A 17,471-nucleotide genomic window follows, 5' to 3' on the forward strand; every position below is an offset into this window, starting at 1 on the left:
ATAAATGTGTGATTTTTTTTCTGAAGAACATCGTGGGATAATCAACTGTGGATGAAGATTTGACTTTGGTAAATAGGGTAAACCGTGAGTTTTTCTAATTTTTATAATTGAAACATTTTACTTCAGCATATGTTTCTAAAAATTGAGAATTAGTTTTTTTTATTTTTTCCTTTATAATTTTTAAATTTGCTTTTTCTTTCTTTTAAATTTAATTTTAACTTTAAATCTGTATTTTATTATTACAAAATTTAAAATTTTAAATAATATTAGATGAATTATAAAGTAATAAATAAAGTTAAATAATATTATTTCGTTTATAATTTCTAATTTACTTTTTCTTTCTTTTAAATATAATTTTAATAATATAAACTTTGTACTTATATTAAAATTCAATTTTAAATTAAGACTTAACTTTATTATGATTTTAATTACGAAAAATTTAGTTGAAACGAAAGTTAATTTACATTGAAAAAACATACTTACTTAATTCAAATACAAAAATCATTTTAGATCATTTTGTTTGGAAATAAATTGAAACTTCATTTTCTCAATTTTTAGAAACATTAAAAACTCATAGTAGATTATATATTTTTATTGACAAAAAAATTAGTGCGTACTTTCGTCGTGCCAGAAATTGTAAAAAAATTGTACTAAATATACGTTTATTTAACTCAAATAAAATATATTTGGTTTGAATAAAATTTTTCTCTGCGTGTGGGAGGTAAGCTTGACATATAAATTCGGACTTACCTCCCTTGTTGCATAATGTACTACTATTATTTACTTGATATTTATTTATGATTTCGTATTTTTTAAAACAAAGAAAAAAAATTTGCAAAATTATATATACAAAGGGAAAAAGGTTTTTGTTAGTACAATTCTTAAAAATAATAAAAATTTTATTTTAGAAAAAACTTTTATTTTACTTCTTAAAAAAAGTACATTTTTTTTGTAATTCTTCTTAAATTAACGCAAAATAACTGTTGTCGATCCAAAGGTAGCATCAGACTTGAACCATCTAGAAAACAGAAAATAGACGAAGTTTAGAAATTAACAGGTAGATAGAATTTTATTGTTAATTGAATGGCACGCATAAGGTTTACGTACTTTTATTTTTGTTGAGAAAAATTAAGGAAGAAGGAGAATTGAAAATGTCTTCCAGTAAGAAACTTCAATTCCTCTTCATTCCTTATATTTATTTTTAAATTTGAATCAGTTAGAAGGAACAACAGTCATAATTATACATCATTGATTTCGATTGAAACTAATTGAAATTTATGCTGTATTAATTATTATGGCTAAAAATACTTCTGATTGATTTAAATAATCGAATTTTCCTCCAACACTTTCCAACCTTAGTTCCTAAACCTCCCCTCCTTTTTTCTACTCTTTCCGATTTTTCTATCCCCTCCCTTTCCTACTCTTACAATGGAGAGTTAGTTCTCTGTTGGTGGAAGGAGAAGTAGGAAATGGAGGGAACAGGAAAGGAGGAAGTTGACGACTTCTCTCTCTCCCTAGTGAGAAAAAGAAGTCGTTTTCCAAGTGGGAGAGTTTTACGACTTTCTCTTCCACTTGGGATAAATCTCCCCCACTTGGGAGAAACCAAACTCGTCCTCGAGGAGAGAGTTTCCGACTTCGATCTCCTCGAGTAGGGAAGTTGGAAATGACCAAGTCTTTCCACTTCTCCGTAGAAGTCGAAGTCAAGGAGAGGAGCACCACAACTCTCCTTGAGAAAGAAAAAGAGGGGGGTGTACGTCAATTTTTTTTTCATCTCTAGAGGTCGGTATTCACAGTGACCTTCTTACCCGTTCGACTTCTTCTGGAATTGAGAAAGTCGCCATCCCCTTTCCGAGGACGACTTCCGACTTTTCTCTACTCAAGGAGAGTGAAGTCGACAACTTCTCTCCTTGAGGACGACTTCGTTTCCCAAGTAGGGAGAGAAAGTCGTCACACTCTCCCCTGGGAAAGGTAAGGGGAGGAGGTAATTCTCAAGTCCTTCACTAGGGAGTCTGTGAAGGACTGAGTTGGTGGAAAGACTTTCTTCGGAAAGAAGACTTGTTGCAAGTCTTTTCCACCAAAAGGAAGGGAGGGAGAACTGATGTCTGCTCTTCTATTGGTAAACAGAGACTAGCCGGTCCCCCAGGGAAAGATGACGACACTTCATCTTACTCCCAAAGAGAAACTTCTACTTCCGGAGAAGAAGTTTCCCTCTACTCCCTAGAGAGCAAGAGAAGTGCGTTTTCCCTAGGGGAGACTGAGTCCCTCCAAAGGAGAGGTGACATCAGCTCTACTAGGTAGATAGAGAAGTCGGTCCCTCAGGGAAAGAAGACGACACTTTGACTTATTCGACAGGAGTAAAGCAATTTCTACTAATTCAGATATTGCCCCACTGCCAAGAGAATAAGTAAAGTGCGTTTTCCCTAGGGGAGACTTAAAAGACAGAAAAAAATAAGAAGACATGTAAAAAAAGAAGATAGAAGAAAAAAGATAGTTGAGAGAAGCAGTTAACCCAGCCGTTCACCAAAGAGTCAGTGAACGACTGAGTTGGAAAAACTAGTCGTTCCTCCAGGGAAAGAAAACGACATTTTCATCTTATTCGCCAGGAACAAGTCAATTTCTACAACTGGTGGGAGAAACTGTCCTATTCTCCAGAGAATAAGCAAAATGCGTTTTCCCTAGAGGAGACTGAAGTGAAAAAATACAAAGAGAGTGAAATAGTATGGAATTTAAAAAAATGACTTTAAAGAATTTTAGTTTTGAAAAAAGAATGAAGTAAGAGAAAAGATAGTGTAAGAATTAAATGAAAAGTTTTTTGGAGAAGAAATAAAGAAAGGAAAATAAAATATTCGTATTAGTTTTACTTACCCCTCTGCATTTCAGGTGGTTCCCCTCCTCTTCAGATGGTAGAATGTTGCGTGAGTTGACGCCAAAACTAGAAGAATAAATATTTTTAATTAATTTCTATGTAAATAAATTAAATTTTCTGTCAACGCCAAAACTAGAAGAATAAATATTTTTAGTTAATTTCTATGTAAATAAATTAAATTTTCTGTCAAAAGACCGTTCACGTGAAATAAATCAAACATTTTTTTTTATTTTAATTTATTAACTTTATAACTGTTCTAAAGCTTTTGTTAAATAAACACAGATCTTTTATTAACTAAATTACTTGTTTACGTACACTTTCACTTATTTACTACTTAACACCTATATATCAGAAAATAGTTTTAGTAGGCTAGAAATATAATTTAACATTTAGCCCCAGCATGGGGCTAAATTTAAAAAAAAACAAAATTTTCCAAACAGGACAAAACATGTATTTTACGAGAAAATATCAAAAACTTTTTTATATTGAAAATTGTTAAGGAGAAGTTGCCCTACAATATTATCTAATATTAATTAATTCTAATTTTTGAATTCTATTTTTATTAATTTTTTATTTATTGTTTTTAAATAAAAATAGGTTTTAAAATATTTATAAATTATTTTTTCTTAATGAATTTAATATTTTATTCTCTTTAAAATTTCATTTGGCACAAAATAAATTTTCTAACCATGCTCAAGGTGGTTAAATGACTTGTTTACATTATGGGATTAACTTTTCTATTGAATTTTGAATTATTTGAGAAAAGTACCTGCAGTAAGTTAAAAATAATTTTTATACTATTACGATTGTTATTTTATTTATTTAACGTAATTAAATTCACTTACTTGCTCTCGAAAGAAGTCTAATAAAAAAGTTGAATTATGTATATATAAAAGATCTCTTTTTGATGAACGATGAAAATTGATAAAGGCCGTAGCGAAAAATAGAATCGAGAATGGGGCAGAACCGTTAAGAATGTTTCGAGTCGTCATTGTTATTTGTACTTTACTATTATTGTTGCCTCCCATAAACATTGTATTCATATGTCTCCGGACATAATTTTAATTTGAAAATTTGTAATACGTCTAATGAATAAATTTTAATTAATTAATATATTTTCGATAAAGATACTCCTCAGTCGACGATTGAAGATGTTTATTACAAATAAGCTTATTTAAATGTAATCAATATTTTTTTGAAAATATAAAACTAATTTCATTAAATATATAATCTTTTCTGCAAATCTCAGATTAAAATGATTTAAGCTATTATTTTATATATTCGAAATGTTTACTTTTGCATTTATTATCATAACTTATTTCAGGCTCAGTAATAATGTAAAGTTTATTGTAATTTTAGTGTAAAATAATTAAATTTTTTTTATACTTTTTTATTATCTTATCTTAGGTTTAATTTAAAAGTTAACAAAGTAATTCTGTATGCTATTACTAAGTAGGGAGGCAACTTTGTATATTTGTCAAGACAAAACTGTAAAATTTGCAAATATTCAATATCAATCAATAAATATTAATTTTAAGTAGCAGGAAAAGGTTAATTTCATCCTTTCCTTATAATTAAAAAGATATCTTTGTGAAAATACTAAATATAAGAGAGTCAACAGTTATTAGTTTGCAAAAATGACATTCATTCGTGTCAACCGAATTCTTTCTATCTAATTAAGTACCCTTCAGGGTGTGTGATTCACCATAGATGAATCCAATACCCATCGTGGACCCTTCAGAGAGCATTGGTCTCAGGTGACTTCCCAAACGCCGTTTTCAAATATTTTTGTAACAAAGGAGATAATTGACACCATGAACAACAGATTATACCATTACAAAAAGAACGCCAAATTCGTTTGCTTTAAACCAATCTTTAATGTTTACTATGTTTTCGAACTACATTGTGATTAGAACAAATTTCTAATTCTTCAACTGTTAATTATTTAGGAATTAGTTAGGAAGCCCCCGCTGGAGAGATAAGTCTTAACCACATCCACATCCTCCCGATTAGAATAAATTTCTAATTCTTCAATTACTTATTATTTTTTATTTCTCTCTAACCATGTACACATTTTTCAATTTTTTGTTTTTTTTCTCTTGAGGATGGGGTGTAATGAAAGAATTTACTTAATATGACCCGTACCTGCTTAAAAGCATCGAGCATTTTACTAGTTATTTTTCCACTACTTTTGCATTCCTCAGTATTTTTCTTTAATCATTTTTTATTTGACAACTTTATGTATTCAACTATTTGCTCTATTATCTTTTATTTTTAATATTTCCTTGAAGAGATCTACTATTAGGCGATGGGTGGCATTTATCTAACATTGCCTGTATCTACTTATAGTGTCAAGTTCATTAAATACTTTTTTATTTCTTAGTTATTTATTTATTTTTTTAAATTTTTCTTTAACTGATTTTTATTTGTTAACCTTATGTATTCAACAATTTTTTCTTATTTCGACCATTTCCATGAAGGGATGTTCTATTAGGAAATATGTGCCATTTACCTAATTTGTTCCGTATCTGCTTAAAGCTTCAAAACTCGTTAACTATTTTTTATTACTTTATCTATTCATTATTTTTAAGTAGTTTACATTTTTTATCGGTAGCGGTAGATATGGTTTCTTCCGAACGGATCCACGCTTTGCACAGTGCCAAGGTAGATCTCAACTGCCCAGGCGCTAATATCCTACGACTGCACGTCCAGAAAGCCCGCTGGAGAGATAAGTCTTAACCCATCCACATCCTCCCGATTTGTTTTCTCGGGTCTTAATTCTACTCAATGATCGACTTTCTTAATGTCAATCGTGAATTGAATCTAAATAACTCTGATTTCGAAGTTATTTTAAAGTGAAATCTGTTGACTCACTTATTTGGCAAAATAGTTTTCTTTTCTTTGGCAACTTATTTTCAGCTTTTCATTTTTTGGCAAGTTTTAGGTTTAGCACATTTTTGAGATACTTGCATATTTTACAGTAATGCCTTGAGCTTTATCAAAAGTAGTGTCGGAACAACGGTCTTTCTTAAGGAAAACAGGATTTTAACTGTACCAAAAAATTACCGTCATTTCTCAATAAACTCATTAGCGTTATAAATATTTTATAAATTCTTAAACATCAGAGTAAATAATCAAGTTTTTTATGCATTTTGTATTTGTATAAACTAAATTACAAGAATCAAGTGAGTCAAAAGATTCGTCATTAAATGAAAATTCATGCTGAGTTCCCTGACTACCAGTTTAACGAGTATATTGGGAATGTTCATAAACTTTGTGTGACTGCTCAATTCATAACCAGTCAAGGATGTACCAACGGATGTTCATGAGCTTGCGTCACGGTCTAATTCCAAACCCCTCGTTCTAACCAATTGACTCTTTTTACATCAATCGAATAAAAGCTAAAAGTAATCTTAATTGTTTTAAGAGAATGCTTTTGACTCACTTTCTTCTCGTAATATTCTTCAATTACTTTTATGGAAAATATCCTATTAATATCAATCTACGATCATTAATGAAGAAGCTTGTTATTAAGACATTTTTCAGAAACTTTGATTTTAAAATCTCATATTCGATATTAAATTAATCATTAATAAGATTAAGTATACATTTCAATTAAAATTTACCATATAGGATGTCTAACTTGTCCTAGATTTCATTTGATTTTCATTTGAAAGTTAACAAAGTAATTGATATTATGGGGATAATAAATGGATTGCAATTTTTGACATTGTGCTTAAAAAGAAAAATGACATCGAGTTTAGGTATCACAGCGGTAATAATTATTATTAGATAAATGTTAAAAAAAGTACAATTTCTTTATAATTCTAGCTTTAAATGTATTTATGCATATTATTTTGATTTTACAAGAAATGTATAGTTAATTAATTTTAGAATTTCTATGTTTTACTTTTGTTTTTTATGCAAAGTATACTATTTTTGATGAATATTTTTTTCAATAATATACTTTCTTAAAGTGCAAGGTTTTTTTAATTTTGTACAAATATATCAAGAATGATCTTAAGAACAAATAGGATGTTGGTTAGCCGCTGTAATACCTAAGAAATAGAAATAAATAAATATAAAAATTAAAAACTTACAGTAAATACCATTCCTGTTCGATCGAAGATATTTCTGTCTTCGTTCCTTGTACGATTCCTTCCACTTCTCTCTTGTCCTCTTCGGTCACTATTTTTTCCTTATTTATTTAATACATACAAATCACAATTTCTATCTAAACAATATTACATAATTTTTAGATCGCAGTACAATAATAATAATAATAGCAAAATACTAATTATACAACAAAAAGTCGCCGTTAATTTTTGAATTACATTTTTAAAATAATATATAACATAATAATATTCATCTTCTCTTCCTCTTCTTAAGAAGAATATGTTGAAATCATCTCTGCAAAAAATGTATTAAAATATAATTAGAAAAAACGAATAAGCATTAACTCCGTTCGTATTTAACGCAAAATAACTTTATTATACGTTTTTGTTTTCGTTCTTTATAAGAAAGAAGATAACGTTTTTTGCTTCTTGATAAAATGATAATTATCATCAAGAAGTTACAAAAACCAAAACAAAAAATTTTCGAATAGATTATTATTTACCTAATTTAATTAAAATTTTTGACCTTCTGTCAATAAAAAATGAAATAAAAGAAACTTGTGGTATATATGTATATCATTCAATTCGGATATTAGTTAAAATATTTTAATTTTTAAACTTGTCTTTTTATATCAAAAAATAATTTAATAAAAATTTACTAAAATCGATAACATATATATTAGGGTCAATTGGGGTAAATGTAAACGGAATATCTATGTTTCACCAAAAACATTAGTTTTTTTTTTGTTAAAAGGTAAAACGGACGGATTTCTTTTGCCTGAACTTGTTGCTAGTGTTCCCTAGAAAAATTTTATGAGGTACAAAGAAATATTGATGCACCTGAATCGCCTAAAACTGACTGTTTACATTTACCCCGAGATTTTGAAATTTTCCTAAAATTCGGGGTAAATGTAAACACCACTGTAGTTAAGCGAGGTTTAAGAAACAAGTTATTTCAAGTATACTACTGTTTTAAGGGATGGAAAAACTGAAAAAAAAATTCTTCGTAGATGTGTAGTAAATCAACCAGTTGACTGATAATGTATCATATAAATAAACAATCCAACCGTTACAAAATTAGTAATGTAAAAACTTGAATAACTTGAACAAATTTTAATAGATTTTCATTCAACTTGGTAAAAAGAAGTTTTTAAGGTTGCTGAATAAGAATCTAAAATCGAATTTTTAAATTTCAAAATGGTGGATCTAATATGGCGGATGAACCTAAAAATAATATATTTAAAAATTGATCAAATTTGCTTGAATCTGGCTACTAGGGGGTTTTTGAGGTCGCTGAATACGAATTTGAAGTCAAATTTTGAATTTTCAAAATGGCGGATGAACCAAAAAATATTTTTAAAAATTGATCAAATTTTCAAAAAAAATTTTTTTTTTATCAAATTTTTTTTTTCAAAGAGAACCTAATTTCCTTTTCTATGTAATATTTACATTGCCAAATTAATTAAATTGTGAAATAGAAGCAAATTTATTCAATTATTTTCTTTTAAAATGTAGTTCAAGTTCTGTTTACATTTACCCCGAGTTTTCGAATTCTCGGGGTAAATGTAAACACTTAATTATTTATTAAGTAAATTGACAAAAATCAAAAATCAAAGTCAATTTTTGTTAGGGCATTAATAAGGAAGAATTACATATTTTTGTTTGATTTTTAAATTTATTTTTATGCAAATGCGAGACAAAATACTGAAACAGTAAAATTTTGATTTTCAATCTTTTTTGCATTAAAAAATAACTTACAACTATAGCATTGCCAATTGTCAAAATAAAATATTGGCAATACTCAGAACATCTTGTAGGTGAGCTGAGGTAAAAATATTGACGTCGTACTTATTTTTAAATTTGTAAATTTAGCTGAAACATGAACTGTTTACATTTACCCCTTGTTTACATTTACCCCAAATGACCCTAATTGGACTAAAGGAGATAATTTTATTAATATGACAAAAATTGTTTGAAAAAATATTACCTACTATATTATGTAGAAATAAATTACTTTAAAATTAAATAATAAAATATAATTTATATTTTTTGCGAACTCTACTAATGTCCCTGTATGTGAAAAAATATAAACAATACATATTGCTCATTAATGTCGGAACAATGGAAATTATATAAAAAAAGTCTAATTTAAAAAAAGTAAAAAAAAAAAAAAAGTAAAAAAAAAAAAAAAAAAGTAAGTAGTTAAAAAATGGCCTCTTTTTTGCAATCTCATAAAACTTTTGCAATGTTTTGGCTAATAATTAAGTTGTAATGTAATTAAATTGTAAATGATAATGTACAAATTCAGAATTATTTGCAATAATTGACATTAAAAAAAATTTGTAACAATTTTTACTATTGTTTTCATGTAGTAATAATAATTTTTAATTAATTTAGTAATACTTGAATAATAAAGCCATGAAAATTGTATTTTTTGAAAAAAGTTTAATTTAAAAGAAATATAGGCGATAGATAAATGTCATTTTTTTACGAACTCTGCTAATGTTCTCGAGTATTGAAAAAATATAAGCAATAACTATTGTTTATATTCATTATAAAATATCTCCATCCCCTAAGTTGCAATAAAATTAAACTATAAAAAATACTAATTTTTCAAATTAAATGTCAACTACTTACTCTAAAATATAATAGTGTAGTAAAAATATTAGCAATAATTTTTGGATATAATATTGTAAAGTAGTTGTTATTAATTTCCGAATAATGGAAAATTTCAAAAAAATTTAATTTAAAAAATATGTTTGATATTCGCATTTGAAGTAAAGAATATCGTTAATGATTATTTTTAATTCAACAAAACATTTTTCTGTGTGTAGGGTATTATAATAAACAAAAATAAATTTTTTTTATATTTTTTTGACTAACCTTTCACATTCAATTGGAGAATTTTGCCATAAGGTGACGCTGGATGTTGAGATAGATGCCTCTTGAAGAGATTTTGAATTATTGTTTGACATCTTGTTAATTTCTGCTTTCGTTTTATCTCTCCGGTGATTGTTGAAAATAAAATAAAAAATATCTCTGAAAAAAAAATTATATTTTTAGCATCAAGAATTAAATTCTATTTTTATTATTTGATTAATTAAAATATATAAAAATGTAAAGAATAGTTTATAATTTAGTGATAAGTAAGTAATGATATAATTAAAAATGTACAAATAAATAAATTATTAAAAAAATTTAGACAAAACTAATTTAAAGAGCCGGTGGCTACAATTATTCTAAATGTAACAATTTTTATTTTAAATTCTGTCATTCTTTCACTAATTTTTTGATTTAATTAATTTACAAGGAATTATAATTTCAATGTTTATAAAGAATTATATTTTTTGATACTTACTTATTTATGAAAGACGACCGGAAAATTCATCATAAATTTCTTGCTTCTTAAATGGACCAACTTTGGAAAATTCTTCTGCATCTTCTTCGATTGATGGTTCTTTACTTGAGACACTTAATCCGCCAAAACTGTTTGAAAAATTGAATAAAATTTAGTTAATTGGTAGAATAATACTTTATTCCTAACAAGTTCACCCATCAAAGGAAGGTCAATGACTCTGAGACTATCGCAAACTTACAAAGGTAGAAGGAGAAACTTATTCAGAAAGGCAGGTAGAGAAGGGGAAAGGGCTCAATTTTCTTTTCGAAATTTTATTATCCGTCTGAAGATAGACAAGGACAGAATGTAAACAACCTCTATTAACAATGCCGAAGGTCGTTATCACCCTTGTTTACAATATAGGACTAACAAATTTTCTCTTGAATTATTAATTATTTGAAAGTCGTAAAATTATTGAAATTACTTATTTCCAAAATTTTCAATAATTTAATATTAAATTATTTTTATAAGGAAATAAAAATTACTAAATAAAAATATACTCAAATTTCACATGATAAATTTTTACTTATTTCTATTTCTATTTATTAATTATCAATTTTTTAAAATTTTTATTTATGGTTTTTTATTTGCAATTATTACAAGCCCTGTATTTTTAATATATCCCTTTTTTCATTTTTACAAATTTAAGAAAAACCTTTATTTGTGAATTTTCTTTTTAAACAATAATATTTTAAAACAAATATTCTCACAGTCATGAAGGTCATTGACTTTCTTGTTATAATGAGGGATTTTATTGCTTCCTAAATTCTCAATTATTGAAAAATTGGCAAATAATATTGAAAATTATTATTTTGAATGAAATTAATAGTAATTTTTTACTGGAATTTAAGAAAGAGAAAACAAATTTAATTTTAAATAATTATTTTTTTCTTGTATAAAATTAATAATTGTTGTTTCAGAAAATTTAGAAATAATAAAAAATTTTACAACCACGTGGTGTTTGAAAAATTTTTCAGGACTGGATTTAAATAAAACAGTTTTTTTAGCATAAAAAAATATTTTTTAACTTACTCCTTTACTTCTTGCTTCCTTTTTCTCTATCATCTTGAAATTAAAGATCCAAAGTTCGCCTTTTTTCTTCCTATCCTATTGACTACTGGTTCCATTTCGATCTCTCTCGTCAGACTGTGTTGTATTCAGTCACTGAAAGAGAAATTTTTTATTTTAATTAAAGAGAAAAAATGTTGAATAAATATTTAATAATAAAATCTTAATTACACAATAGAATATTAATGTGATTTGCCTATTATTACCTAGGTTGAAAAAATTTTAATAATTCTTTTCTCTTCAATTGTTAAGGATATCTATGCAATAAAACGAGTCTGAACGTGTTTTATCGCATGGACATAAACATAATATAATTATATGAATAATGAATAAAGGACGCGAGAGACATGAAAACGCATCAGGTCGATAAAAAGAGACAGCTAGAGTACATAACGTCCCCTCTTTTGTCTTTATTTTCCAACGCATGCGCGACTAAATATAACCTAAAAATGTCTTACCTCATGGTCTCTTCCCGTGGAGCGTCACAGCCATTTTAATTTGATGATAACCATGTTTTTTTATTTAAACCAGGTGGTACTGCCGATGCTCCAGCAACTGAAACTGTGTCAGCTCCGTATGGATCAGATATTGAAATGAACTGCAGTCACAATTTAGATACCCCAGTGAAATTCCATTGGAAGAAACTTGAAGGACAAATGCCATCGAATATTGATCCACACGAAGTAAGAACTTGAAAAAGACATTCTGTCTAACTGACAGAAAAGTTTTTGTTACTAATTTTTTCTTTTTAATTACACTGAGAAAAATAAAAACCCCGCTAATGCTGCTCCCAAGAAAAAAAATCGCTTCCATGCTTACTGTCTCTTTTTAAATACAGCAGGACGCTTTAAATTTTTGCAGTGTACTTAATAAAATTCTATATTCAAGATAATATTTTTATTTATGAATCTAATATTTCTGCTTTAACAGAACAAATTGAGGATTGAGAATATCAAAGCAGAAAATGCTGGAACTTACATTTGTGTGGCGGACAACGGTCTTGAGACACTTGAGGTTCCAAATGTTCTTGTCGTAACTGGAGTAGTGCCATATTTCCATCAAGCTCCACAAAGTTACATTGCTCTTGCCCCATTAACCGACGTCCAATTGAGATTCAACATCGAGGTTTCGTTCAAAACTGAAAGTTACGATGGATTAATTCTTTACAATGATGAAACAAATCGTGGAAGTGGTGACTTCCTATCGCTGGCTATTGTTGGCGGATATCCAGTTCTAACGTGAGAATTAAATTACTTTTTTAGGGTTAACAATACCGAAGGACGTTATCACCCTTGTTTACAATATAGGACTAACAAATTCATAGAGGATACGAGAGGCCTGAAAGAGCATCAGGTTGATAAAAAGAGACAGCTAGTGTAACGTCCCCTTCTTTGTCTTTGTTTTTTAAAGCATGAGCGTCACAATGCGCAACTGAGCTTGCTCCACTCTCATTGGCAGAAAATAGTGGCGCAAGCGCAGTTGCTACTGACGGCGATTGTTGGCATTTCTCTGCGCATGCGTCTCTAGAAAGAAAAAGAAAAAGGGGACGTTAGATACACTAGCTAACTCTTTCTATGGGCATGACGCTTTCATCTATGTGATTCGTACCAATCGAATGTGTACACACTCGAGTCCTATTTATATCACTATGATTGTAACGCGTCAGCAAAAAGGGACCTAAAAGGAAGAAGCACATAACCTACAAAGTTTTGCTTCTTACAGACTTCGCACTCGATAATTAATTTTAAAAAAGTAGCAAAAAGTATCTTTCAAACTAAAAAAAAATAGTATAAAAAAAGAAGCTATCGAAAAATTAAGGTTGACGACCAAAAAAACTCGTTTTGACACTTTACAAAACTGACAAAAATTCCATTCTATATTTTATTTTCCTGATTTTTTCCTAATTTTCATGAAAAATATTTACTTCTTTCTTATCCTGCTAATAAATTGAATTCCTACAACGAATTTTATTATTCACGAAAGAATTTTTAAATATTTATAAAAATAATTTAATTTTTAATTTAATTTTAATTTTATAAAAATAATTTAATTTCCTGCGAAGAATTTTATAAAAATTCTAATTTAAATAATTGAATTCCTGAGGAATTTTTATTTTATTCATGAAAAGAATTAAATTCGTACGAAAATTTCTACAAAAAGTTTTTTAAATAATTGAATGTCTGTGTGGTAGAGCTGTGCAAAATTCGAACCGAACCGAGTTTAGTTCGGTTTTGAGGCGCCGAAATGTCGAATATTCGACATCCGAACTGGGCTAGTTCGAATGTCGAAAAACCGACATTCGAACTAAGCTAACTCGAATGTCGAATTTTCGACATTCGAACTAGGCGAAAAAATTCGAACAGTTCGGTTCGAATTATTTTGCACAGCTCTACTGTGTGGCTTTTCATAACATTTTTTTGTAAATAATTGAATTCCTGAGGAATTTTTATTAATTAATGAAAAGAATAAAATTCTTACGAAGAATTTTAGAAAAAAAATTTTAAATAATTGAATTCTGTTTGGAAATTTTATGAAAATAGTAGATATTAAAAATCATTGAATTTGCAAAAAGTTTTTAAAAATAATTAAATTTTACCAAAAATTCTATTAAAATTTAAAAAAATAATTGAATGTCTGTATGGCTTTTTATTAAACTTTTTTTGAAAATAATTGAATTCCTAAAAAGCATTTTATAAATTATGAAAATAATTGAATTCTTGTGATGAATATTGTTATTTATGAAAATAATTGAATTTTTCAGTTAATTTTATTAAAATGCCTCAAAATAATTGAATTTTCGGGAATAATTTTATTATTTATCGACATAATTGAATTCTTTCAAAGAATTATGTATGTAAATAATTGAATTCTTGGGAAAATTGTATTAAAATTTAAAAGAATAATGGAATTATTTCCAAAAAAATTTAACAATTGTATTTACAATAATTGATTGCTTTCGAACAATTTTATTAAAATATTTGAAAATAATTAAATTCCTGTGAAAAATTCTAATATTTTTGTAAATAATTAAATTCTTCCAAAGGATTTAAAAAAAAACATTTTTTTAAATAATTGATTTCCTCAAGCAATTGAAATTAAATTTTTAAGAATAATTACTTTTTTGGAGCAATTTCTGTAAAATTGTATTAAAAATAATTGAAATCCTGCAATGAATTTTATTATTTATGTAAAAATAATTGAATAGTGGCTAAGAATTTTATTAAAATTTTTAAAAATAATTGAATTCCTGAGAAGAATGTTATTATTTATGAAAATAATTGCATTATTTTGAAAAATTTTATTAAAATGTTCAAAATGAAATAACGAATTCAATTTCAGTGAAAATTTTTGTTATTTTTGAAAATAATTGAATTCTTTATAAGAATTTTATAAACATTGTTTTAAATAATTAATTTTTTCGAAATATAATAAATATCATGAAAATTTTATATTAAATAATTGAGTTTGTATGGGAAACTTTATTTGTGAAAATAATTGAATTTTTCGATTAATTAATTTAAAATAATAATATAAAAATAGTATTAAAAATAATTTAAATTTTTCGATGAGTTTTATTATTTATGAAAATAATTGAATTCTTGCTTAGAATTTTATCAAAAAATTTTTGAAAAAATTGAGTTTCCATGAAAAATGTTATTATTAGTGAAAGTAATTGAATTATTGTGAAGAATTGTATAAAAATTTTGTTAAATAACTGATTTTTTCGAAATGTTTTTGAAAATGCTATTCTAAATTAATTGAATTCCTGTGGAAATTTTATTATTTATGAAAATAATTAAATTTTGAATGAATTTTCATCAATTTTTTTTTAAATAATTGAATTCTTTTGAGAAATGTTATGAAAATACTAGACATTGAAAATAATTGAATTTCGAATATTTTTTGAAAATAATTGAATCGTTTTAAAGAATTTGATTACAATTTTTGAGAATAGTTTCTTGATTTCTAATATTAGCGAATTTAAAGTAGTGGAAATTCTAAAAAAAGCAGAAATTAATAATAGCTTTTAGTGGTTGAAATCTAGAAAAAATACCCAAATAGCGTAAAAAGTAAAAAAGTAGTAAATAGTAGGTTTAAGTAGGTGAGTGCAAAGCCTGTTATGTTCCTTTGTTCGCGACGCGTCATAATTTTGCCTTTACCTCTATCTTTTGATTTTAAATTTCAGATTCGAACTCGGTTCGGGACCAGCGGAAATACGAGCCAATAAATCAATCACCCTTAGTACTTGGCACACGATTAAAATTCAACGACTCCGAAAGGAAGGAAATATGCTCGTCGATGGAGAGGGACCGTACACTGTTTTTGCATCGGGTAGGAAACAAACACTGGACTTAAAGGAACCACTTTACGTCGGTGGTGTACCACGAAATCAATCAATCAACGAGTACGTCAAGTATCGAACCTTCACGAATGGAGTACAAGGATTTGTCGGTTGCATTAGTAAATTAGTGATTGGCGAGAGTCATATTGACTTGATGGGCGATCAAACGGAAAGCACTGGAATAACGAGTTGTGAAACTTGCGCTGAAAATGCTTGTCGAAACGGTGGAGTTTGTCAAGAAGCTGCCGTAAAGCATGGCTATAAATGTCTTTGTCGTGCAGGATACAGTGGAGTCCACTGTGAATCTATAGGGCAATCTTGTTATCCAGGTTAGGATAAAAATTGGGAATTGGAAACAATTTAAAAAAATAATTTTACATTTTCAAAAATCTTTCTAAAAATGACCATAAATAATTGATTTAGAGTAGAATTTTTATTAAATATTCTAAAAAACAATATTGAATTTTGAAAAAATTACAATTTTGATTTTTAGAAGTAATTAAATTTTACATTATTTGAAAATAATCATTTTAAAAAATTTTATCTCTTGTGAAAAAATAAATAACAATAAGTATTTTTAAATAATTTGACAAAATTACTTCAAGCAATAAATAATTTAATTTAAAAATTCAGAAAAATTGAGATCTCTGAAAGAATATTAATAAAAAAAATTTCTACGAGAAAATTCAATTCTCAAAAATAATTAATTGAAAAATTTTCAAACAAATTGGACATTTCGTCAAATTTTATTGAAATAAATTTTATATTAAAAAAGATTTATTACATTTTTTAATAATATAAGTTTCTAAAAAATTTAGCATCTCAATGAAATTTATTAAAATTTTGTTAAATTCTAGAAAAAAAATATTAAAAAATTGGAAAACATTATTATATATTTTGTCATGTTTTTATTTTTTCAAGATTTTACAATTGAAATTTCATTAAATTTCAATTGTAAAATCTTAAAAAAATAAAAACATGACAAAAAATATGTAATGTAATAATTTTTCAAATTTAAATTGTTCTATAATATTATTATTTCGTGTTAAAAAACAATTTCTATAGTTTTAAACTGTTCATTATTTTTATTTTAGATTTTTAATAGAAAAAAATAATTTTTGAAAATATTTATATATCGAAAAAATATTTCGTTCATTTTGACGTTCAGAATAATTGGAGCTTGTTAGATATTAAAATTATTTATTATTTTTGTTATTCATTATTTCTGTTGTTTGGTATTTTTCTTTTTTCTATTTTTTATCATCTATTTTTTCTACTATTATCATTTTTGTTTTTTATTTCTTTATGATTTATTCTTTCTCTTATTTATTTTTTTTTTATTATTTTTTATATTTTTATATTATTTATTTTATCAATTATTTTTAATTTCTTCTATGAAAGCAAAAAATGGCTAAAAATTAATATAATTACAGGCGCTTGCGGGGAAGGTAAATGCGTCGACTTAGAACCCGGTTTCGTATGCTACTGTCCATCTGGAAAATCGGGATCGAGATGCGAGCGAACAATTAATATTCATAAGCCATTATTCAGAGATACTAGATCATATCTTGCATATCACACACCAAAAGCTGTCCGAAGGTAAGAAAACTCTTAATCTGAACAATATTTCTATTCTCGACAAATTAATTTTTTATGACAAATTCTTTCCCCTTCAATAAGGAT

At 26.8% G+C, this 17,471-nt stretch overlaps 1 protein-coding gene and 1 long non-coding RNA gene across 25 annotated transcripts in view; one reads left to right on the forward strand and one right to left on the reverse strand.

Moving 5' to 3' along the window:
• LOC122507790 (basement membrane-specific heparan sulfate proteoglycan core protein) overlaps positions 1–17,471 on the forward strand; it is a 282,285-nt gene that overhangs the window by 253,916 nt on the left and 10,898 nt on the right. For all 21 annotated transcript variants that reach the window (XR_006302150.1, XR_006302162.1, XR_006302152.1 and 18 more), the window contains 4 exons: positions 11,978–12,129; positions 12,377–12,684; positions 15,633–16,117; positions 17,222–17,387. Coding sequence is in view for 2 of the 21 variants with exons in the window: in XM_043620734.1 (XP_043476669.1) it covers positions 11,978–12,129; positions 12,377–12,684; positions 15,633–16,117; positions 17,222–17,387 (1,111 nt within the window). In the remaining 19 variants the exon portion in view is untranslated. The remainder of the gene's footprint in view (positions 1–11,977; positions 12,130–12,376; positions 12,685–15,632; positions 16,118–17,221; positions 17,388–17,471) is intronic.
• LOC122507838 overlaps positions 892–17,471 on the reverse strand; it is a 33,235-nt gene continuing 16,655 nt past the window's right edge. For 3 of the 4 annotated variants that reach the window (XR_006302174.1, XR_006302173.1, XR_006302169.1), the window contains 8 exons: positions 12,425–12,584; positions 11,905–12,159; positions 11,411–11,542; positions 10,340–10,467; positions 9,865–10,020; positions 6,967–7,276; positions 2,866–2,932; positions 892–1,018 (listed from right to left, as the gene is read on the reverse strand). This is a non-coding gene — a long non-coding RNA (uncharacterized LOC122507838). The remainder of the gene's footprint in view (positions 1,019–2,865; positions 2,933–6,966; positions 7,277–9,864; positions 10,021–10,339; positions 10,468–11,410; positions 11,543–11,904; positions 12,160–12,424; positions 12,585–17,471) is intronic. The other variant, XR_006302170.1, reaches the window with a different exon arrangement.

This window comes from Leptopilina heterotoma, unplaced genomic scaffold (assembly GCF_015476425.1).
Source record: "Leptopilina heterotoma isolate Lh14 unplaced genomic scaffold, ASM1547642v1 Lhet_114, whole genome shotgun sequence".
NCBI lineage: Eukaryota > Metazoa > Arthropoda > Insecta > Hymenoptera > Figitidae > Leptopilina > Leptopilina heterotoma.